The sequence below is a fragment of the Nicrophorus vespilloides genome, unplaced genomic scaffold (assembly GCF_001412225.1).
Source record: "Nicrophorus vespilloides isolate i.1.1-1 unplaced genomic scaffold, Nicve_v1.0, whole genome shotgun sequence".
NCBI lineage: Eukaryota > Metazoa > Arthropoda > Insecta > Coleoptera > Silphidae > Nicrophorus > Nicrophorus vespilloides.
Window position 1 is genome coordinate 49,278 of NW_017099951.1, and position 24,466 is coordinate 73,743.

Here is a 24,466-nt window from a genome sequence, read left to right on the forward strand (position 1 = left end):
ACACCAACACCAACGTCGCCTTTCTATCTCTCTCTCGCTCTCGCTCAGTGTGTGTGAGTGTGCACACGACAACAATCCATGTTCGGAGTGCCGCAAGTACGAGGCCGGGGAGGACGAGGACAGCACGCATCATCATCATCATCGTGGTCGTCTTCGGGCGCCGCCGCCGCAGCCGCCTCCTGCAACAGTCGTCACCGAAGCCGCCGCGGTGGTCATAGGTAATACGGTTGGTAGTGGTTAGGTGCTGTGCCTGCCTGCCTTCTCTATCTCCTCCACGGCAACCGCCGCCGCGACCATCGCTGCTCGTTCGTACACACACGCAGCCACGGAGAGGTAGTCAGTCGAACGCGCATACATGCATATAATAGACATACACATCATGGAGCAGCCCGCGCCCGGTCGACGATCAGTGCCGTCTGAGCCGCGATAGAAGAGACAGTTAGTTGGACTTTGCGAGAAGAAACGCGAGTGTTTGTTTGTTGTTCGATAGTTAAAGTGCAACCGAAACCATCCTCTCCTCTCTCACCCTAATATATATATAGTGTGCGTGTGTGTGAGAGAGAGACAGAAGTAATTGTTTGTGGTGTGGTTTATTGTGTCGAAAAGGCAGAAGGAATAGAAAGAAGAAGAAGAAGAAGCATCGGAGAGTGCGCGGCCTCCCTGATCACACACATCTCTCCTCCATCTACCGTGCACACATACTTTCAACAACATAATAATAATATACCAGTTCTGCCAAACCTCTCGGTATCTCGTCCTCGCTCTCGCGCATACACGGAGCAGCGACGACGAAAGCAGTTTCGGTTTGCACCACTCTTTCGGAGTTTATTATTTATTTTCGTTTCGTGAACATCGCCTCAGTCCTCGCTCCCACCCCCTTCGCGAGTGCTATTATACCTACTACGTACGACGACGATAGGGATTGTGTTTCTTCGACAGAAGAAGTTGTGCTGGTGCGGAGTGCGCGGATTCGGGGGGTCGACCCCCTTCCCGACGACGACGACATATACACACTCACACACATACATACTCGCACGCAGAGAAACCGAGAACGTAACCCCTCCTACTGCTGCCGTTCTATACAGCGCCCCCCTCTCTCTTTCCCTCTGCCGTTCGCTACGCCGATCCATCCGTCTCTCTCTTTCCCTCTATCGGTGCGAGCAATCCGTCTTTCTTTTTCACTTCACTTTTGCCCGGTCGCCCGTGTGTCGCCGCCGCTGCGGGAATTTTCCCCTCCCGCCCTGTGCGCGCCTTCACTCTCCTTTCGGCGTTTTCCCTCCGCACCCGATGAAGTGTTGTGCTTTTCAATCACAGTGAAAATGGATCTACTATGACGCACCCAAACCTACAAACTAACGGAGCCAGTCTAGAGGATTGCCACACGAATTTCTTTGCCTTGGTGAGTGCACTTTTACAATACATTTAATAAATCACTCTCTCACTCTCAATGTGTGTGTGTGTGCGTATGCATAGTTGTCTTTGTCTGTTTCCCCCCGCACCGCAGCGGGGCACACGTATCGCCACACGCGCGCTTCGCTCGATCTACTAATATCCAGACCTCTCACCTTCATCCGTATCACATCTATTCGACACATTTTCAGTTTTGGAGAATTTTTCTCTTCGGTTAAATGCGTATCGCCCATCCGAGTTTTCCGCGAAAATATCGCGCACGCCACTGTCGCGTGTAGACACCTGAGAGGCGGCGGGAGACACACGGCCAAACAACAACAATAACAACGGTAAAACGAAATTCCCCTATTCGCGAACGAACCATAACCAAATTGGAGGATATTAAGGAAAGAATTAAACGCATTCTTATTATTGCGTCATGCTCTCTTCGATCAATTTTGATGTTATGTCATTTGCTATAGGCAGCAACGTATGTTTTGCTTCTTGCAGGTTAGAAACATTTTCTCGGTTTCCCTGAATTATTGTTTACCTGACGTTCAGCAATACTTTTCCGCTGAAAAAGCAATTTTAAATCGTCTTGCTTTAATATTTTAGCAAGAGATCACATTTGCCTTTCTCTTGAATCATTCATTCAAGTGCGATGCACCACTATTACCTTTTGTCTTAAAGTACGCAACAAATATTCTAATCAATCGACAATTCTTAAAGAGTCTCAACTATTAGATTGTGACAGGAGATCATATTTAGTTACGGTGTTTCTTCTGTGATAGTTTCGAGCTCAATTCGGGTTCTAATCGGAGCGGAACTGCATCAGATTAATTAGCATTTAAGTCGATTAATTGTTTAACCACACGTTTACTCATCACAATGTTTTATGTATCTCTGGTGATTTACATTTGAATCAATCAATTTGATTTGATTGTTTCAATTTGTAGTTTTATCCGCGATTAATTATCGTTGTTTCATCGTCCAGACATTTTCACCACCATTATTTAATTACCATCAATTTATCAACTCGAATGCACTTGTTTTTTTTCCTCTTTATTACCGGTAGCGAGCGAAGATATCGAATGTCAAATGGAAGCTGTCTATTAGCGATATCGTTTTTATTACAAAGTTTCACGCATATCAGAACGATTCGGGTTCACTTGCTGATAAACCTGTTACGGATGAAATTAGCGAATGCATCTAGATGCAATTAAACACTTATCAGTACTTTTCTCTTTCTTCCTTGGTCTCCTTTACTCTTGGCGTGCGAAATAAATGAAAACTCGCCTATGATATGTTGAATGATTGCAAACTGTTAGTTCATAATAAAGTCGTCGCAATTGTCCGAATCTCGGCAGGTGAATTGCTAAATTGCGAAAACAAATTTGTCGAATCGCGAGTTTATCGGCGGGTTCGAAACACGCGAAAAATAAACAACGGTAATTGCAAGGCGCGCGCGTTCGCGATAACAACGAAACAATGCGGCATCGATTTACCTCAATTGTTTTTGTTTTCGTTGTCCGAATCCGCCGGATTTTTGTGTTTTGTTTGTTCATTTGTCCGTCCGTTCGTTCGCCGATTCTGTTTTCGCTTGCGACGTTGCCTCATCGTTTTTCCTCCCGACTCGACTCACGGCACAACTCGACTCGGCACCCGGCCGGCATCGGCGTTTCTTGGCCTACATATGATGTAATGGAGCGGCAGGCGCAAGGGGGATCGGGGCCGGCGCCGCCCAACCGCCCGCTCGCTGCCGCCGCCGCCGCCACCACTGACTGATAAAGTATGGACCTTAATGGGAAATTAATCAGGATGTAATTAAATTTAATAGCGTAGCTGTGAATTATTCAGACGGCCGAGGAGGCATTAAATCCTTCAATTTACGCACACTCGCATTCTAGATTAGAGATGACTCTCCGAATTGCGAGAGGGAATTATTATTATTTGCATGAGCAACACGAGCAACAAACTGTTGTGTTAATTTGCGTCTTAATTCAATATCTATGCGCGACTGTTTTTTTTACACACTGCTCCCATTTCTTCATTGCTTTTATTTACGAGTCTTATGTATTTGTCGCCGCCATCAAAGTCAACAATTCGATTTGCAGAGTATGTGTTACCATATTACCATTACCTTAAAACATTTACTGTTTTTTTTTTTGTACTATTTAAAGCTAATCATGTTTCTGGCTAAATGAGCTCAAGCTCACATGTACGCCACCCCTTAAAAATATCTCACTCCATGTATGTATATCTACTCTAAATAAATATTTTTTAAACTTAAAAAAAAAAAACTTGCAGAGTATGTAGTTCAAGTTCGCATCAAATGGGTTTTAATTAAATGCGACAATGAGTGGAAACAGGCGGGAGAGAAATGAAGAAAAAGAAACGTGAACCTTCTGGGGGTCTTCGAGTCCATAAATTTTTACGACTTTTTATTGACTCTCATCTTTATTGCCTGGCGCTGCGCCGCGTGCATTTATTCAAATTCGCATTCATCGTCACTTTACAAATCGTCATTAGTTGAATAAGAAAGTTCATTCGTCCGTCCTATGTGAGGACTGACTGACTGTGTGTGTGACTGACCGGAGCAATCGACAAATTCTCGATTTGCGAAGGCAATTAGAGTGTGCTTAGGAATGTAGTTGCGAGTTTGCGGGAGAGAAAGAAAGAAAGAAGAGAGACTGTTTGCATTCATGCACCGACGTTTATGTATTTATGTTTGTTTACATGTTATGTGCGAGGGGGGAAGTCGAGTGGAAGTCGCGAAACTTGAGTCTCTCTCTCGCCACACAATCCGATTCAATTCTAATTGACGTCGATAGTTGTTGTAGCTCCGAGGAAACCGCGATAAAATAATGCAATACGACTATTAAAGCGATTATTTTACATTATCCATCGAAAATATTGTTTGTACGCATTTTATAGAAAAATTATTATATCATTGATAATAAACGACACATAGATAGTTTAAATGTCATTGCGTGTTGATGGCAACAAGTCTGGTCATCTTCTCAGGCTTATTAATTGATTGAATTTCGTTTGTTAACAGTTTAATTGTGAGCACAAGTTTATTTATTTCGGTTGGGTATTCAATCTTTCGGTGATTATCGGAGGTTGTTTTGGTTTTGCGGCTGCCGCCTGCTTCGGAAAGTCTGTATTTATTTGTTTTGTGCGCGCGAGTGCGGTTGGTAATAGTAAATATACGAGCTCTTGTATCGCACAGGGAAAAGATGAGGAGAAGGTTGGAAGGAGCGGCGGTGATGATGATGAGGAGGAGGCGGCGGCGGCGCTGACGACGGTGATGATGCCGTTGGGTTTGGGAGATGATAGAGGACCGTGTGCTCTCCTCTGTCCCTCTTTCTCCACTCTTCGCAGCTCTCTTTCTATTTCGTGTGAACGCACTCGCGGCCGGCGGCGTTGCCACGTCCGTCGACTTAACGGTGTCTCCGGTGCCTCCTCATTCCATGCCTCTTCTAACATAATATCTAGATCGGTTTCCTTTCTGTTTTCTGTTTGCAGCGACTCGCGAGCTGAGGAGCCTCCTTACTGAGGCTCTTTCCTTTTTCCTTTATTTTTCTTCTTAATCCTCATCGGCTTCAACATCATCATCTTCATCTTTTCCCCTCATAGATACAAACTTTGCCCGGCTCCGGCGAGAAGACCGACCGACCGACCTGTCCGCACTATATGTATACATATATATATATATATATACATACATACGTATACACAAGTTGTTCATCGACCTTGCCTTGATCCCTCTCCGTCTATCTCTCTCCCGGCCCCTGTCTGCACTCGGTACTTACTCTCCTCCGGCTCGTTCGCTCCTTCTTTCCTTCTTTTTCTCCACTCTCATATAATATATATTATTTTGCTACAAATTCCACATTTAGACGATATTCGTCTGCAATGAAATGAAATTAACAAGAGTAGAAGAAAGTTCTCGCATGCAATTGGTGTGATGCGGTGGTATGTGATGTAATCCGCGATTAGATAACCGCGCTCGACGGTTCGTGAATTTGTTTACCTTCTCGCGCCGATAACGAAACGCGCGTAACGCGAAACCCTGACCAATCGGTTTCATCCACACACAAAAATATATGTATATATTATTGAGTGTGTGTGTGTATGTGTGTGTGTGCGAGAGATAGAAAACAAATAAATGGCAAATTTGCACGTTGGCACTACTGAAATGTACCAACAACATTCGCTACAACAAACTGAAGGTGTGAGATTCAAAATCGTAATCAATCGAAACGTTTGTTTCAAGAGATCATCTTGACTTTCATTTGACTTTCACACGTACTTCCGTATTTACATTGAATGCGAGTGACAGCTCGAATGTTGTTAACAGATCTTAAAGTGGATTCCTATTTGTTTTAACTTGATATTTTTGTTCTGCTTTTCTGTTATATAGTTTCGCAAATATGTTTAGTTCAAAAACAGAGAGATTAGTTTACGTGTCAATGAAATAATGATATTATGGCATTTCATTTGACAGCTCTCATGTTAAACGTTAACCATTCGAAGCGAACCAAATTATTAATTTTTCTAATTGGAATAATTGCAATCTTTTACATTTGTTTTTTTCATATTACATTTGGCATTAGCCTGTATATTTGCACTTGTTTCGATGCAGCTAGCTTCTATAAATCACAGCCGGAGATCGATTGAAATATACATGCTACGTTACGTATTATTAATATTCTTTCATTTGCTTTGTACGAATTGTCCCGGCGTGTGACGTTCGTTAATTATTCGGTGAATTTAACATGCCGGGTCCTCTCTCGGCGTATATTTACAGTTTGGGTAAAGCGCAGGTAAACGACCTGAACGCCCGCCGCCACCGCATCACCACACCACACCACACCACCACCATTCGGAATGCTAAGCGATGCATGCAAGTCGTTTAGTGGGGCTGAGATGAGATGCGATGCGATGCTCCTCTCCATCCAATAAGTCCCATCGAAATGGAATTTATCTTGTTTAGGGTTGAGAGACTATACAACAAGTGCGCGCGATTCTCGTTTCTCTTTCGACTTTTGGTCTGGAAAATCGGAGGAGATTGTTGGGCCGAGATTGTCGTCGGCTAACGAGAGAAAGAGAAGGCCCTTGAATGACAAATTAGGCCTCTCCAGGTATTTTCTTGTTCTTTCGTTGCTCTTTGTCGTCTCTCGTTTCGTTCGCTCCCCTTCCTTTGTATGCGAACGGTGTTTCGTCGAGTTTCGTGTGGGAAAAAAGAGAAAAATAAGTTTCTCGAGCTTTACACACTTACTACTTGCCTCGTTGTTGTTTACATTTCACCTAATAACTTAACAATATCGTAATTATGATGATGATTCGAAATAAACGAACGACACTTTTCGTGTCTCCTCTGATAATATGTCGATCGGAATGTCAAATTGTTGTTATCGTTGAAAACAACAGATACGTCCAGTATGTATTTGTACTAAAAACGTACGTTCGGTGTTCTAGCCGAGAACGAGCCGTAAGCAGCCCGTTCACGAAATCAAGGTCGCGTTCCACGGAATGAGGTTATTACGCGGCGGTGGCAACGCTGTTTTTAGCCATTCTTCTGTTTCTTTCCTTGGATGCCTGCTTGCCTGCCTGTATGCTTATTTTTTTTTCTTCTCTCTCTATCTATTTTATTATACATAAATATCTGTGTTCGCGCGCGCTCCCTCCCTCTCTGTCTTCATGTATTTGTGTGAGTGTGTGTGTTCATGATGGCATGAGTTGGGTTTTGAAAGAAGAGTAACTGTTTTGCAGATCGGAACTGCTTAGAACGTTGATCGCATTTCCTATTCTCCTCTACCTGGACTATTTCTCGAAACTTTATTCTCTTAACACAAAAAGTCGATTACTTTCTGCACATCTTTTTCTTCTTCTGTAGCGCTGCACAGGGATAAGGATAAACACATCTCTAATTTTAATGGATGGTGGCGGCGTTTGTTGTTTATACGCATCTTTCTTCTGCGGAAATTCCGACGAAATGTAAAAAAATGTTAAATATTTTATCTCTTCCTCGTTTCCAACCGTACGATAGCTTCGCTTGATGACGAGAGTTTAACGATGGTTAATAGACCGGTAGCCTCCCGATAAGCTGTAGATGGCGCGAACGAAATTCAACCGTAAATGACGACAATAAAACACTTCTTCCCTTCATCTATGCTCTTTCGAATTCGATTATACGGATGGATCTTAGAGTAAACAACAGTTGTATGTTATAGTTTTGCAGTTCATGTGATCGTTCCTCAATTTATAACATGATTAAGATTGGTCTGTTCTATCTATATGAAAGTAGAAAGATATCATTTTCATTCAGTATTTTTTTTTTCACCTAAACTTTCTTTAATTGCAATTTTGTTTTCGGTCATGAATAGTTTCTTATGTTATCAAATCTGCAACGATCTTTTTTTTACCTATTGTTTGAATCACGGAGTTGCTTGCTTTGCTACGTAAGTCTTTAGAGCGCAAAATGAAATTGTAAACGCATTCGCGAGTCTCACTCTATTCTTCTTCGTGTATTCTTTTCTTGCTAGTTTCTTTTCATGTTTTTGTTGATTTTTTTGTTTGTGTGGTCAAGGTCGATTTAAAGGTAAGGTAAGCAGAGTGTAGGAAAATGGATGTTAGACAAGTTTATAGACCACACACCGGAAAAGACCGGTCTTGTTGTGTGCGGGTCGATGCGGAGGTACGCTCTTTGGTCTCCATTTGTTCGTTTGTTTTCGAGCAAAATATTACACCGTATAGAAGGAGTTAGAGTCGAGCGGAATGAAAATATTATTATTATTAATAATAACAATATTGCGGAAAACACTCGGCTCTTAACGCTTTCTAAGCTAGCTCTCCTCCTACCTGTACCTTCAAACGCTTTTGTAGTATACCCATTCTAGTGTTTTCGCATGGCATTTATGTTACATGCATCAAATGTTTGCAAATATTCTACGCGATTTTTTGTTTTGAAATTTCCAATTAAATGATATTATCTTTGCTGCCTATATTGATAATTTCCATGCAACGGCAGCGTCGATACAGAGATGAAATATTTGCATTTCTCTTTTTTTTCCTTTGCGGGGGTGTGTGGTGGTTGGGGGTTTGTGTGTGTGTGTGGGACCGCATGCATACCGCGAGCGTCAATCAATACCGGGGATTGCCGTTTGGAGAGAGGACGACGGTCGTGGGCGGCGGCGGTGGCAGCAACGGAGGAGCGAAGAGAAGGGTCGACGGGGAGCAACGACTAACTGTGGGGGGGTTGCGCCGACCCCGAGCACAGCAAGCACCCCCTCGTCTCCGACCGTTCATTCCCCCAAACGGTCCTCGTCCTTGTTGCTGCTCAGTTCCCAGCAGCATCGACCACAAACGAGCTATCGGAATACTCGGTTTGAACGTATTTCCATTTTCTTCCCGTCCCGTTTGCAAAATAGAGACGCAATCTCACGAATATGTTCGATCGGATTGCATCGATCAGTTGTCGAGCAAACCCCTAGAACCGATGGGAAGTTCGATGAAAAGGATGGTGTAGGAGTAGTTGTAGTAGTAGAAGAAATACGCGCCTGCCGCGGCAGTTCGCATGCAAAAAAGCGCGTTACGTAAGCGACGAGCGAAAAACTCGGCCAGGTGCCTGCCTTCCTTCCTTTCGGAGGCGTAGAGAGAAAGTCTCCGCTACTCGAGAGAGGTACCTACAAGGTACAATAGCAGCAGCAACAACATAATAGCTGTTGGCAGCAATAGTACTTACTACATCTTATCTACTACTACTATTACTACCACTGACTGCACTCTCTGTCGTGTCGACGAAAATCCCGAAGGCCGTCGCATAACTTTCATCGTACCCATTTTTAAGATGAGGAGGTGATCATGTTAATTAGTGATATAAGCACTAGATCTAGTCTAGTTGCTACCGCCAACTAAAAGTTGCTCAATCACCAAATAGTCAATATACTGAGTTGACTTGACTGGTGACCTACTAAAATCTGCAATATAGCTATTCGCTCGCTGCAAAACGAAATTTCTCTTTTCGACACTCTCTTTCTTTTTCTCGATTGCCAATAATAACATTGCACAGTCGATCGGTGATTATTCTGCGAGGACGACTCTGGCTGGATGCATTTGACTAATTAACTAGCTAGCATCTAACTGATCGATGCCGCAAACACTCCATCCACTCGTCGGTGGCCGTGAGATTGTTCTATGCGCAAAATGAGCTTTCTACATTGAACCTTGAAATGATGTAAACAAATCTCGATCTGAGAGCGAGCGAGTTTTCGTGGATCGTCGATAACTGACCATCACCGTCCAACAACGATGATCCTCCTTGCCCTGTAACGACCTTGCCGTTGAACGAACACAATGATTATTCGCTAAAAGAAAGAAAACCTAACCTATTTACTTGCTATCTATCTAATAGGAGGAAGAATAATTTAAATTCGATCAAGATGGGAACGGTCAGTCACAATCCGTCGTCATAGTTCACACGTACGCACGTTTCGCCGCCCCACATCAAATCTTCCTTGTCGCAACGAAACGCACGTTAAACGCAATCAACAGGTTGCGCTCACATGCATGTAATACACACACACACACACAAAGTTGCCAATAACGCGGTTTCTCGGGCGATTACGTCGCCGTTAAAGGCCTCATTTTGTTCGGCAAACAGGATAATACCCTTTTTCAGTTGATGATCATCATTAATTGTTCCGGGCAAGTACAGCGAACGAACGATACGTTGCTAACTCAAATCCGTAAGTAATTAATAAAATAGTATAAAATCGAAAGCAACGATTGTTCATTTCAATTTATATTCGACAGTAATTATTTGGCAAGTAGTAAGCATATAATAATAATAAAGCGGTCTCGCGTTCGCCAACGATTAGATTTATATTTTGACAGCTGTCACCGTATTTCTCGGTTCGCTCCTCTTTCCGTACGTATCTGTTTCGCCTCGCATCCTTCCGGAGCTACCAAGGCTGGCGCAGTGCCAGGAAAGAAAGTCCTGCCGCTAATTGCCGACACCGCCGCATTCCGGTGGTATTGTTTACCTACGGATCAGTGCTGCCAACTTTGTCGGTAGGTCGGTCGGCGGTCACCCCGACTCTGTTGCATTGCTTCTGTTTGTTTTGGTTTTTTGCACGATATCTGCGGTTACCGCCCGCCATCCAATAAAGAGTTTTGTTGTTGTTGTTGTTTTGTGTAAACTAAACATTATCTATGTTTGATTATGACAGTGCATTAATTTGTTTCCTCTTTTCTTTCTGTTTCAGACTGAGTTATCCGGTATAAAATGGCGTAAATTGGTGTGGAGCGATGCGGTTGGGGTTGCGGTCGACCCTTTGGAGGACCCGGTGTTGCGGAGTTACGCGCGATGCCTGGCGGCGGACATCCTGTGCGTGTGGCGACGGATCTCCACGCCACATCAGCCTACGACGATGTTCGATATTGCCCAGCCGCCCTCGCAACCGCCCCCGCTCAGCCTCTGTTGCTCCAAGGAATTGTGGATCTTTTGGTACGGCGAGGAACCGGACCTGCACGAACTCGTCTCCAATGATCTCCTCAAACAAGGTGAGAAAAGATAGAAACCTGATTTACTAGGCATTTTATCCTCTGGCAGCTTTGACTTTGACGCTTCTCATTCCGCGCTGCTGCATATTCGCACATATTCTCGCTAACCCCCTTCCTGTGTGGTGGCCTCGATCGGTGCTAGGAGGATGGGGTGCGCTGAGGTCTTTATGAGGAGGGCCGTGGGGGCGGCGAGTTGTTATTGATCAAAATCCCGCCGCGTATTATATATATATAATACTCTGGTTGCCCTCATCGCCGCTCGGTTTCTTCGGTGGAAAATCCGCGCTTCTCGCAAACAAATAATTGATGTTCTCGCATCTGCATCATGTTGTTGTTAGCCCCTTCCGTTCGAATTGCATTATTGTCCACCTCGATCGTCAGATTTTAGAATTTCGCGTTCACTCCGAAAGTGTGGGAAAACTGTTGAGAGCAATCCTCTTCTCTTCTTTCCACTCCCCTCGGCGGCAGCGGCCCAATAAAATGAGACAGATGTTCTGTGAAATGCTACCAAGGTCGTCGCAACCGTAGCTGCCTGCCTGTTGTGTCTTCTCACCTCTCTCTATCTCTGTGTATTTCTCTGGCAGGTATATGAAGTCCTTGCAGTTGGAAGAGAAAAGTGATTTGATGAAACTTTTGCGTAGAGGAAATAATATGTGTATGTATTTATTTATACAAGCCGGGGAACTGTATCCGATATGGTATGGTATGGTTTGAGGGAAAAGCGCGCGCGGGGGCGGCTCACGCGAACGCCCCCAGGCATGTCAGTGACGTCCGCCAGGGTCAGGGAGGCGGTGTCCCGATTTCCATGGCAACCGCATCCCGAAACCACTTATCGATAACTGGGGAAAGGAGGCCCGGCCCCTAGAACACCAACCACTGCCACCGCCGCCGCCGCCTTCGTTTCGATCTGCCCATCGCCGAGGCAACAAACTTAATTTTCTTCGCGCAATAGAAAATAATAGATTTTTGGCTCTCTATTCATCATTTATATTCATTCCCATGACGTAGCTCCGAAGATTGTTGCACCCACTGACTGGTATGCGGAGGCGGACCTCTCCAATTTGCTCTCTCTCTCTTTCTCTCACACACACACACGCTCTCTATTTCTATCGCTTTTCTCTCTCTCTCTCTCACCAACCCGCACGTATTGATTTTCTTTTTGGATTTTTGAATAACGCTCTGTGTGCATTTTCAACATCATGATCATCATCATCATCTGCTGCTAATCCAATTCAAAATCTGTGTTTCGAATACACGAACGTAGGCGCGATGCAGTGTCATCACAATCATCGTCTCTCATTGATATATTTTAGTGACGTGACGTCGTCCTAGGAGAGACGTCACGCTTCGTGACGTAACACCCCCGCCGGTATCCGTTCAGTTGAAAGCATCGAACGACGAACGCAGAGCATCGGTCCGTCCGTCCGTCCGTTCGTCTCCCGCTCTTCCGACAGCACGCGCACATCTCTTCTTCCCATTGAATTACGAGGATGGTATTCGCAGTAGGCTGCCTTTAATTGGCCCATTACTTGCCTTTGATCATCTGCACTCGGAACAAAAACGTCACCATCATCATCAATCTGCGTTTCGTAACACGGCAGTATTCGAATTTAATATCAACCTCGTAATGGACAACAAACACTAACAAATTTATATCCCATAACTGGTTTACTGCCAACGTATCTTTCTCCTCATCCGTCGCGCAGCACACGGCACATTATTATGGACGAGTTGTATCTGCTCCGATCGTTGTGATTTTAACCTATGTGATATGTATACAATTTAAAGAACAAGTATAATGTCTGTATCGAAGAGAGAACGAGGTTTTCTCGGATGCCCGGAAAAGTCGACAATAGCCGCGTCGAAGATGCATTTAACATTAATTGTAATCTTTGTTGAGGCTAATAATCGGTAACAGTTTTTTCTGCAATCCATCCACCTAAACCATATATGTATTTATATATACAGAAAAGCAAGAGGGCGGGTGGAAATTTTCCGGTCTGCATCTGCTGCCGTTGCTCTGCTGCATGTGACACTGCGATAAATCACCTTCGTATTTACCCTCTTTTCGTAAACATCTGTTTCGACGAAAATAGCAGTTTTTCCTCCCAAGTCCTATCCAGTCATCGGATTTCTTTAAAAGTTATTATCGATAGTTGTTAATTTAAATAATCCGCTTTTGTTGTTATTCGATCGGTCATTCTTCGAAATGTCTTAGCACAGAGTTATTTGATAATGTTAAGTAGTAACCTAAGGGTAGAGTTAGTCAGTTTCCGGTAGGTCGTAGCCCATCTGCCTCGCATCGTACCGCTTCGCCTCCCTCCTTATCTCTTCTTAACCAACTGTTTTTCCGCGTGTACCCGTTGGCTGGTACAAATAAATTGCTCGTGCAACGGGAATATTATTTTCTAGCGATTTTGCATTCGCGAGAGAACGCGTTTTCTACTACTCTAGAAGACACCCGATTGGTGGATTTCACCACAAGTTCATCAACCTGTGCACACAGCACTCTCGCACACACACACACACACTGATACAACCAATACCCATGCACACTTGGAGCGTGTCGAAGTTCTCTTAACCGAGAAATAAAAGTCAAAAATGTTATTAAAATGAAAGAGAATAAAACGATACAATACTAAAGATTTAGTATGTATTCGGAAATATTTGAGACATTCATCTTTTTTTTTTACCTCTTGGTACTATGATTTATATTTTCTATTATTATTATGTGGTTGTGGTGATATGCTCTGCCTTTTGCCCGAAAATCGATGGCACCCCGGCGCTAGCGTTTTTTGACCCAAACGCACCGCACCAACACCACCACCCATCGGTAGGGGAAAAAAAAAGAGAGGAGACCGACCCGCGTGTGCCGTGCCGCCCCCCAAAACTATTGATTGCCGCACAGACAGACTCTTCGAAGTAGATTACGGTGTTAACGCGCCAAACAACAACATACTCTGTGACTCTGCATGCATCTTCTTCATCAGTTGGTCGTTGTTTCATAATGGCAGCAAATAAGAATGAATGAAGAGACTTTCGCCTTTCTTTAACTGCATATGCCGTTCCGCTTTATCCCCCCTGTATGTATCCGTCGTTTTGGTAGAATCTGGCGCTCTGCCATCCGAGGGGAATCCCCCGTAACTACGGAGACACGATGATTTCTTAGATTTTCCACTCGTATTGTATTACGTAATTGGTGTCATTGAACTTTGCGTCCTCATCGCAGTTGCATTGAAGTGGTGGTGTTGGTGGCGGCGATGCCTTCGCCAGTTGCAATGCTGGACGACAGTCGAAAACTAAATATGCGATAGCTATTACATATTTCCTTTAATACAGCAGCTATAACAACATCAAAACAATCTCATTCGCAAAGTGTCGAATTAATTCTAAGAGTATTAGTTCGAGGAGTTTGAAGAGAAAATAGAAGATCAGGAGAGAAGGAGTTCTATTGCCTTTTTGGCACGCACGCTGTGTAGATGGTATCATCGATTTGCGCCGCGTGGGATCGTGGGAGGCCGGCCCTAAAGGACCCACGTGCGCGGTCGCGCACTGTTGCCAAACCGTCCGAATCGCAATGACCGACTAGAACAAGCTGGAGGAATCCGGAGAGAGAGAGAGAGAAAAAAATAATAATAATGAGACAACCCAAACAATGACCGATCACAAAACGAAGAACTAATATTTAAGAAACGCTTGTAAACAATAATATTAACGAAAGAAACTCGTCTAGCCGCGAGTGCAACAAGTAAACGTACAGTTCGGATTTATTTATATTTTATTTTTTTGAATCGTTTACTAAAATCGCTTCGCAACGAAATGGCAACGTTGCGATGTACACGTGTTTTCTGCACCCTTCTTTTTTTCTTCGTTCGTATTATTTAGCACGTGCGTTCAGAGCGGCGGGAGGGAAACGCTGAAAAATCAATAATAGCAAAATTTGAAATGGTTCGTAGACCATCCATCCATACATCCATCCGACCAACCAACTAGCAACCGACAACGACGGGCGGTTCACATTCTGCATTGCAATTTCATGGTTCAGCAGATCGTCGCTTGCTGCTGTTGCTGCTCTCGTTTGTTGCGTCAGTAATGCGATAATGCGATCTTTTGTAATAAGGTAACGATGTTTGCCAATCGGTCACCACCGCCGCCGCCATTCTGCGTGCAAATGCATTCCTTCTGCTAGTAGGATATTATATTTATGAATGGACGGAAGGAAGCATTATTTTTTATTGTTTTGTTTGTTTTTGGGCTTTGGCATGAAGAGGATTGGATCTGTTTTGTTGTATCGTATCGTCGAAGAGGTTGTTTCAACTGCTGCGTGCGTGCGTACACAATGGGATCGTGATTATTATATTGGCGTAGCATCCGCCACAGGAGGAGTTATGGAGAGAATGATTGAGTGATTTAATCGACCTTGATCCGCTTTATATTTAATGTAGTTCACTGGGTCGCACCTCCTCTCCTCACCTTCTTCTTTCTTGTTTTGTTGCTGCTCAACAGTCGCGCGAACGGATCGTGTTTTATGATGATGTTCGACTTCACTTGACTTGTTTTACGAATTTTACTGAAATATTAATGTGTTTCTGGTGGTTTCAGAGAGCGAACAAGGTTCCTGGGAGAGCGGACTATCGTACGAGTGCCGATCGCTGCTGTTCAAAGCCTTGCATAACCTGATCGAACGATGTCTGTTGTCCAGAGACTTCATTAGGCTGGGTAAATGGTTTGTGCAACCATACGAGAGTCCGAGGCGGACGACCGAAGGTTGCTCCGCCCATCTGTCGTTCTCGTTCGCGTTCTTCGTACACGGCGAGAGCTCGGTGTGTGCGAGCGTCGACGTTCGGCAGCATCCGCCCGTGCGGAAGCTGGCCAGGATACATCTTCAACAGGCCCAGGCCTCCACCAGCGGTCTCAAAGGTAATCAGAGATTAAGCAAATTTTCAAGTTCCTCACACTAAGCTCGTTTCCTCTCGTTCGCAGTGATTTTGGCGCCCTTCGGTCTGGCCGGAACCCTGACGGGGCAGTGCTACAAGACCATGGACTCTGGAACGAGGATGTTGGACGAATGGAGCCAATTCTATCCGATCGAGAAAGGGAACGGTGAGAGCAACGTCGTCGAGGTGATCGTCGGTGGAGTCAAGATGCGCTATCCCGCCTGTTACGTCCTCGTCACGGACATGGATGACCACGATAACAGTTCGATCATGAACGGCGTCTGCCTGACCCCTTCGAATGCCGCTAATACTCTGACATCGAAGAACGGATCCTCATGTATGTTTTGCAACAGTACGAAGAGTTTTGGAGTAATTAGTTAATTGCTCTTTGTGAAGTGTTTGATCTAGGTACACCGATAACGATACAGACTCCGCCTCCATCGCCTGTGCAGATCAACAGCAGAGTGCCGCAGCCGGGTCCGTTCTCGGTCTCCGTCGAGCATCCCGCTTCCAGCCAGCGCAGTCCAACGGCGGCAACCGTCTTGCCGGAACGCGTGTGGCAAGAGTGCATCCATGGAGGACCACCGCAGACGGGACCGCATGAGAATTCGGGTCATTGGGACTTCGTTGACCCGACCCGTAAGACCAACTGCACTTGCTCAAAGTGAGTACATAGCGATGAAAGCAAGCATGTAAGCTAGAGCAAACCAATATTCCCTCCAAAACCTATCAACACATCATATCCCTTCCTCCACCACCGTACGAGTAGATAAAGTGCATGCATATTTTTTTCAAATTTAATTACGATTTACTCGTCATTACTTTGTATTCAATCTTAATATTATTTAATTTCTATATAAATATATTAGGAGAATTATTTTGAGTTGTGCACGTGTTGATGTGTATTGCAGGTGTAGAAAATACATTGGTGGTAATGTGATGGCGACCGCGAATGTCAATGCTAGTAAATGCCAAACGGGGGGCGGTAGTAGTAGCAAAGGGGCGGTGTCGTCCGTGAGCGGCTCCTCCTCTTCGTCCTCCTCCCGCTCGTCCAAGAGCGGCGGCACTCGGGGGGTCAGAGTTCCTTTCCACAGACGCTCGCCCCTACCGCCACCGGCCACAGATGCCACCGACAGGTTGGTCACCGCTTTAAGGGTGACGGGCTTACTACTACTCTACCATTACTACTACTACTACTATTACTACTATTATTATAAATACTGTACGCATTAAAAGCATACAAGCATTTATGAACAAGTATGCTTGTAATGCGTATTATACGTATAATAATATCATAATACCATATTTAATAATAATAATAATAATACATATTAAAATTGCACCGACATTACTTTTGGGGGCGGCTGTGTGTGTGTATCCACATATATGTATGTATATGTATATAAATGTGTTTCATTGCACCAAAATGAAATATTTTATTTAATAACAAAACAATCATTTGCATTTATGTGTGTGAGCCTTGTGTGTTGGATGTGTATGTTTTCATCGCACATTTCACGTTTATTATTTTGTTTGTATCTTTTGGGTAGCAGCTTATCATTTATTGCATGTGGTTGAGAATGGACCTGAGAAGAGGAGTGAAAGCAGAAAAATCACGATGATGACGATTCCTCAATTATCAGTCTGATTTTTGCTTGTAGATGTCCTGGACTGTACACACCGCACGGCGGACCGCCCTCTTATCCGCGGACGCAGGAGTCGATGGTGATCCCGTCGGTGGGTAGTCCACCGTCGGCGGCGCCGTCGCCGCTTCCCAATCCGCATTCGCAGCCGGCGTCGGTACCGCCCGGTGATCAGGTGATGCCGACGCTTTCGCCTCACCCGCCAACTGTTGCCGAATCGCCTTTGGACAAGAGTCTCACCCCCGATCAGCCGCCGAAGAGCACTGGTTCGACGGTGAACAGTCCGCATCCGGTGGCCGAATCCAAAGAGAACATACCTGTCACCGTTTCCCCGATTCCCAGTCTCAAACGACCCGTCCTCATCAGCAAAGAGTATGAGTCAGCGGTAGGCGAGGAGGAGCATTCTCTGGACCTCCTTTATGATTACTCGATAATGAACGCCTGGTACGAACGACATTATTGCAACGCTTTTGCAGCGGTACATTATAACATCGTGTGTATATCATATTTTAGGTTGAACCATCCCGTGAAGAGATTTAAACCAGACGACAAGGAGAACCAGAAGAGTTCCTACACGAAGAACGGGGACATCTACTCGATGATCACTCCCAACGGCATGAACACCAACAACAATGAGAACAAGAATAACGTGAATAACGGAAACAACACGCAGATGCATTTCATCAAGCAGGAAATCAAACAGGAGCCGGGCTGCCAGATGGACAGCAGCGATACACCGCCAGTACTCCAGTCAATCGGCAGCGGTGGCGGTCACCACGGGGTCAAGAGACCCGGTGATCCGTACGAGTTCGAGGAAGACGTGTGCGGTGGTGGAGTAGGTGGCGGCGGGGGCGGAACTAACGCGACCGGCGCTGCCCCCAATGCCAGTGATAACTTCAAACGCGGTCAGGTCGGAGCCACCAAAGATGAAATTAAGAAGGCCGGTAACCTCTTCACCAGTGAAGGTCTTCAACCGTCGTACAAGGATCTGGATCAGATCTTCGATAATTCTGATGACACCAGCAGCGACGAGGCAGTAAGTTTAATAGTTCGCTCGCTCAGTTCAATAATTATTACTTTATTAACCGATGCACATCATCATTGTTTAGACTCAAATTCAGACGCCTCCTGGATCGAACAAATCATCGGGCGGACAGCACGACGATGGCGGCAAACGTTATTCGGGACACACGAGCAGCGGTGGTGGAGGAGGAGGCTGCCTGAACGCTGGCGGTTTGCGACCTGAGGAGCTCTGTAAGATGTTCCCGACGCCACCCAGTTTGGAGCACAATCCAATCGCCTCGCCGTGCGCTACACAGGACCAACAGCCACCCGATCATCTTGACTTCGGTGGTATCATAAGGATCAACCAATCGATATATCCGAGCATGGGAAGCCCGCAGGAGGAGAACATCGAGGACTGGAGTTACGTGTTTAAACCGCCCATTATGTGTAAGCTGGTGGGATCGAGTAAGTACGCACCGTTGACCAATCTACCTAGCCAGAATATGCCGCCTGTGTGCATGCCCACGAACTGCGTCTACAAACCGTCCTGGCAACAGCACATAGAGAAGTCCTCTGCGGCGACAACTACGACATCGACGTCGACAACGACGGCGGCCTCGACTGTGACGACCACATCATCGACGGCGACAACTACGCAAGTGCCAAATACGGTGCCAACGCCGCAGGTGACGCCGAATCCAGTTCCACCCGGATCCGGAGGAGGCAATGCAACAGGCGGCCCAGGGAGTGTCGGCGGTTCATCCGTTACCGGTCCCATATCGTCGCAGCATGGTTTTCCACCGAGCCCGCTGCACGCCGGATTCCGGCCGCCACCGCCACCCTATGAGCTGCCAAGCCCCGCCACATCCACGGCCAGTTCGTATTTGAACAAGAACCTGAACTCTGTGGAGCCAGTGAACACGCCGTGCGTGCAAAGGACACCCGAGGCGAGCTCTCTGTTAGTGAACATTCTGTTGGCGGATACGCTGCTCAACATTTTTCGTGATCATAACTTTGACAGTTGTACATTGTGCGTGTGTAATGCTGGTTTGAAAGTGGTAGGAAACATTAGAGGCGCCGACGCCGGCGTTTACTTGCTCAGTGCCGATAGGAATTCCAGTAGTCATCACCAGTCGACATCGCACATGCCTTTGCAGAACAGTCCGTTTCCAGGGGGAGGCGGAGGCATGGGTCAGCCGCCTCCACCCTATGGAGGTATGCTTGGCAGTCCCACCCATGCGGGAAGCGGCGGAGGTGTTGGCGGAATGCTGATGGACGAGGATTCTATAAAGTGTTCGTGCGGATTCTCGGCGGTAGTGAATAGGAGGCTTGCTCATCGCAGCGGTCTCTTCTACGAGGACGAATTGGAGATTACAGGAATCGCCGAGGACCCCGGTGAGCGAAAGAAAGTCTCACTGATGGCCTACCTTATGCAGAACAGTAGTACAAAAATGGATCCGAACATCGACCGGGATCAATTGGACCAGATCCCTTACGGAATTCTCGAGCTGATCCGGGAGCAGTGCGTCATGATTCAAAGTACGGCAAACTCGTTGAGCCGATCCACACGCTACAGGCGGAAAAACACGCTGCCGTACTCGAATTCTGTCAACATCTTAGAATTCTCCGATGGTAACGAAGTGACCGGAATCGCTCTGGACCAGAGCAAGCACCAGGAGAACCTGATGATGTGCAAGATGGAGGAGGCGGCGCAGCGGAAGGGTGCGGACGCAGTGCACAGGTGGCCATTCCTGAGGGCAAGCGGACCGCAATGCAACCAGGACATCGTGAGGGTGATGAAGAGTTTGCAGCCGTTGCTCCAGGAGGCGATACAGAAGAAATGCCAAACGAGACTATGGGAGCCGCCGAGCGCGGTTAAGGGACCGCTCACGTGGCGGCAGTTCCACAGGCTTGCTGGTCGCGGCACGGACGATAGGTGCGAACCTCAACCCATTCCATCGGTGGTCGTAGGTCACGAAAAGGACTGGCTCAGTCTGTCACCGTACGCCTTGCACCACTGGGAGACGCTGCTGCTCGAGCCTTACTCGTACTCAAGGGACGTTGCTTACATTGTCGTGGCCCCGGACAGTGATGCGATCCTGCCGAAGGTCAGGACGTTCTTTAAGGAACTGTCGAACGCGTACGAGATGTGCCGATTAGGCCGACACTCGCCGATCACGAAAGTCTTGCGCGACGGAATCCTGAGGGTCGGGAAGACTGCTAAGACGAAACTGAGCAACGAACCGGTGGAGGAGTGGTTCACATTGCTCGGTGAGAGCGAAACAACGGACATGCTGAAGCTGTACGCCCAGGTCTGCAAGCATCATCTTGCGCCGCACCTTCAGCAAGTGCCTATGGATAAAACGCTGCTCGATCCGCCCACGGAGACGGTGGATCGGCCAGCCGCCAGTCCTATGCCTCCTCCCCCGTCGACGCCCGACAATAGTCAATCATCGACCGGTTTGACCAACAACAACGACAACAGCAAGCTGCAACAACAACCTCCTTCGACGCCCAAATCCGAATCATCCGGTAAGTTTTGTTTCATTCTGCATTCTAATTTATTTCTAATAATTTTATTATTATGCAGAGACCGATTTGAAGGAAGTCTTGCAGAATTGCTCGAACACATTACCGAACGGAACGGACATGACACACGACGAGGACGATCAGGAGGCACCGTCGGTCGTAGTCTACTTAATAGATCCGTTCTCGATGGGCTCGGATCAACCCGAGCTTCAGCGATTGGCCTGCATCGCTCTCCTTCGATGCTTCCAATCTGTATTATCTGCAGTACCTGAAAATATTAGAAGCAACATAAGTGTACAGGTAAGAATTCGTAAGAACAAATTCGATGGTTGTTAATGTGTTCTTTATGTCTTGTAACGTGTTCGTTCGTCCGTTTCAGATTATCTCGCAGGAGAGCATTGTAGAATTGGGGAGGGCCAGGGAGAGGCAACGGTATTGCGATCACATGCGATCCCTAGCGCTCAGCATATTCTCGCAGTGCAGAAGACATCTGGTTCACACGAACAACGTCAAATCCCTGACCGGATTCGGAACTGCCGCAATGGCTGATCTCTTCCTGAAAAGCAAAGACGTAAGTACATATCATCATCATGATCGTCTTGTCATTTTTTTTTTGCTGATGCACGCTCTGTTACGCAGGAGAAGAATCGAGCACCGTACAAGCTGTATACGCCTCCGTACGTTTTGGGACCGCTGAAGGGGAAAGCGGAGAACGCAGAGTCTTTCGGACAGGGCAATTCGGACCAATCGTCGATACTCTACCTCAGCTACTGCCTCTCCGAGGACCAGAGTTACCTGCTTGCCGTCGCTACCGACGAGAAGGGTGAAATCTTCGAGACGCAAACGATCAACATCGATATACCGAACAGAAGCCGAAGGAAAAAGGGTACGGCGAATGCTAGGCGAGTTGGTCTGCAGAAGCTCATGGACTTTGTGTTGGGTGTGATCTCGATGAACGTAAAACCGTGGCGGCTGGTCGTTGGACGACTGGGTCGCATCGGCCACGGGGAGCTTAAGGGTTGGAGCTTTCTGCTGAGCAGGAAGAACCTGCTAAAAGCTTCCAAGCATCTGAAGGAAATCTGCACGCAGTGTATGTTGATGTATCCAAATAACGTGCCGTGCATCCTGAGCGCGTGTCTGGTCAGCTTAGAGCCGGACTCGACGTTACGGCTGATGCCCGATCAATTCACGCCGGACGAACGGTTCAGCCAGATCAGTGTCAACTCGCAGCTGAACACGCCGCAGGACGTCACCTGCACGCACATCCTCGTCTTCCCAACGTCCGCGACAACCCAGAGCTCGCAGACGACCTTCCAAGAGCAGAACAGTATCGATCCGGACGAGGAGTTCTTCAATATTAACGACCTGCACGATGACATGAACGAAGGCATCGACGATTTCTCAGATATTTTCAATTGGACCGACACCGGTCCGGGCGGTGCTCACAGCCCCACCGGCAGTCCTCGAAGGGACGAGATGGGCAACCCGGGCAGTCCGACCGGAATGAACGTGCGTCAGGTGAGCCCGTTCCAGTGCGCGACCAGTTCGCAGCGAGGGGACCTCGCCGAGGAGGTGGGCACTGTACTGCAGCAGCCTCTCGCACTCGGATACCTCGTGTCGACTGCACCGACGGGTCGTATGCCCGGCTGGTTCTGGGCCTCATGTCCGCACCTGGAAGGCGTCTGTCCGGCCTTTCTCAAAAACGCCCTCCATCTGCATAGTCCGAACATTCAACAGAGCTCGGAAGACTTGCTGCAGCAGAGCGCTATCACATCGCACGCACTAGACTCTCAGTATACTACGGACGTGCTGAGGTAAGAAGAAGCATAATTATATCTCACTTCTCTCTACTGATGATATGACCCCCTTTTTTTTCCTCTGTAGGTACGTTTTGGAGGGATACAACGCTCTATCCTGGCTGGCATTGGACACGAACACCAGGGACCGCCTGTCATGTCTGCCGGTGCATATCCAAGCATTGACCAGGCTCTATCACACGACATCGACGTTGCTCTAAATCTGAAGGGAGAGGAGAAATGGCAACAGATTAAGCTGGGAACATCAAGGAACAAAAAACACAAAATACACCGACACTGGCATACAAACACGCACTCGGTTGGTTCACCCCATAATATACAAAGCCTTCGTCACCCCCTCAACTCTTGTGTTATTTATATGTATACGTGATGTACAAACAACACACACATACATGTACGAATATGTTATATATGTATATATCATATATATAACATATAGATTTATAAAGGAGAGAGATCCATTTGTTTACCTTCTTTCGCTATATACTTTGTAACATATTGTTGTCATCCTAATAAGATGACAACAATTCAAGTTTGAGAGGGGGGAGATGGCGGGTGGTGGGTTTGTAGTGATAAATGAATGGACGAGTAATGTTATTTGTTGTACATATTCACGATGTTCAATTTGATTTTGTTCAATTAAAGAAGAATAATACTCAATTTATAGAAGAAGGTCGGAAAGTGTTCAGGAAATGTAGCGCGCCAATGATTTGCACACGAACGTTGTTCAGTGTGCGGACATTTGATGACGATGATGATGATGATAGTAATATATTTTTATATACGTGTATATGATGAAGAGACGATTATTTGACGAAGAAAGTGCGGGAGGAAGAGTGAGAAAGTAAAAAAAAAGAAAAAACCGATTACCATTATTCAGATCGTGCTATTCTGATTGATTGTTGTTACTATTTTTAACTGCTATTACTATTATTCTTATATTATTATTATTATTTGCTTATTTTTTTTCTTTCTTTCTTTCTTTCCTTTTTTTTATATATATATATATAAATATTTATACATACTTTTATTCTTATTTATGATATTGACTCATTAATAAGATGACGACTCGATAATGTAATTATTTGTTTTCTTTCTTTCTTTATTTTTGTTCTCTTAAAATTATTAATTATTTTATTATTTATGTACAAGGTCATGTGATACTAAAAGGTCTTTTATGCGCCGAATTTGTATATTATCGATATAATAATGATGATGATGATGATGTTGAATGTTGTAAAAATGAAGATGGGTTAGAGAGTCGTGATGACGAGCAGCAGCAGCAGCAGTAGCAGCAGCAGGAAGGAGGAGACGTGGGAGTGGCGCTGCGAGAATTGATTTTCTTTAAACGAAACGTTTTAAACGTTTAACTTGGCATATGTAGTACACCCGTGTATATATATGTGTGTGTGTGTATGTGTACATATAGGTAGATAGATAGATAGACAGAAGTGCGGATAGAGTAGACGCATAGATAGAGAAAAAGAGGTATATCATTAAATGAGATCGGACATAGTAGTAGTCGGTAGAGATATGAGAGATAGATTAGGTTAGATCATTCGTATGGATGGATGGA

General features: G+C 45.8%; 1 protein-coding gene across 2 annotated transcripts; it reads left to right on the forward strand.

Moving 5' to 3' along the window:
• The first annotated feature begins 58 nt into the window (after positions 1-58).
• LOC108566282 (mediator of RNA polymerase II transcription subunit 13) lies at positions 59-23,835 on the forward strand. 2 transcript variants are annotated; one of them, XM_017926090.1, is made up of 13 exons: positions 59-1,399; positions 10,662-10,959; positions 15,562-15,879; positions 15,943-16,233; positions 16,293-16,560; positions 16,808-17,032; positions 17,558-17,983; positions 18,053-18,575; positions 18,649-21,076; positions 21,135-21,373; positions 21,453-21,644; positions 21,713-22,887; positions 22,958-23,835. In XM_017926090.1, exons 1-13 carry the CDS (start codon positions 1,331-1,333, stop codon positions 23,088-23,090), a joined length of 6,585 nt encoding a protein of 2,194 aa, XP_017781579.1. In that variant the 5' UTR covers positions 59-1,330; the 3' UTR covers positions 23,091-23,835. The 2 variants fall into 2 exon arrangements, with proteins under 2 accessions (XP_017781579.1, XP_017781580.1); XM_017926091.1 differs by lacking the exon at positions 16,808-17,032.
• The last annotated feature ends 631 nt before the right edge of the window (positions 23,836-24,466 follow it).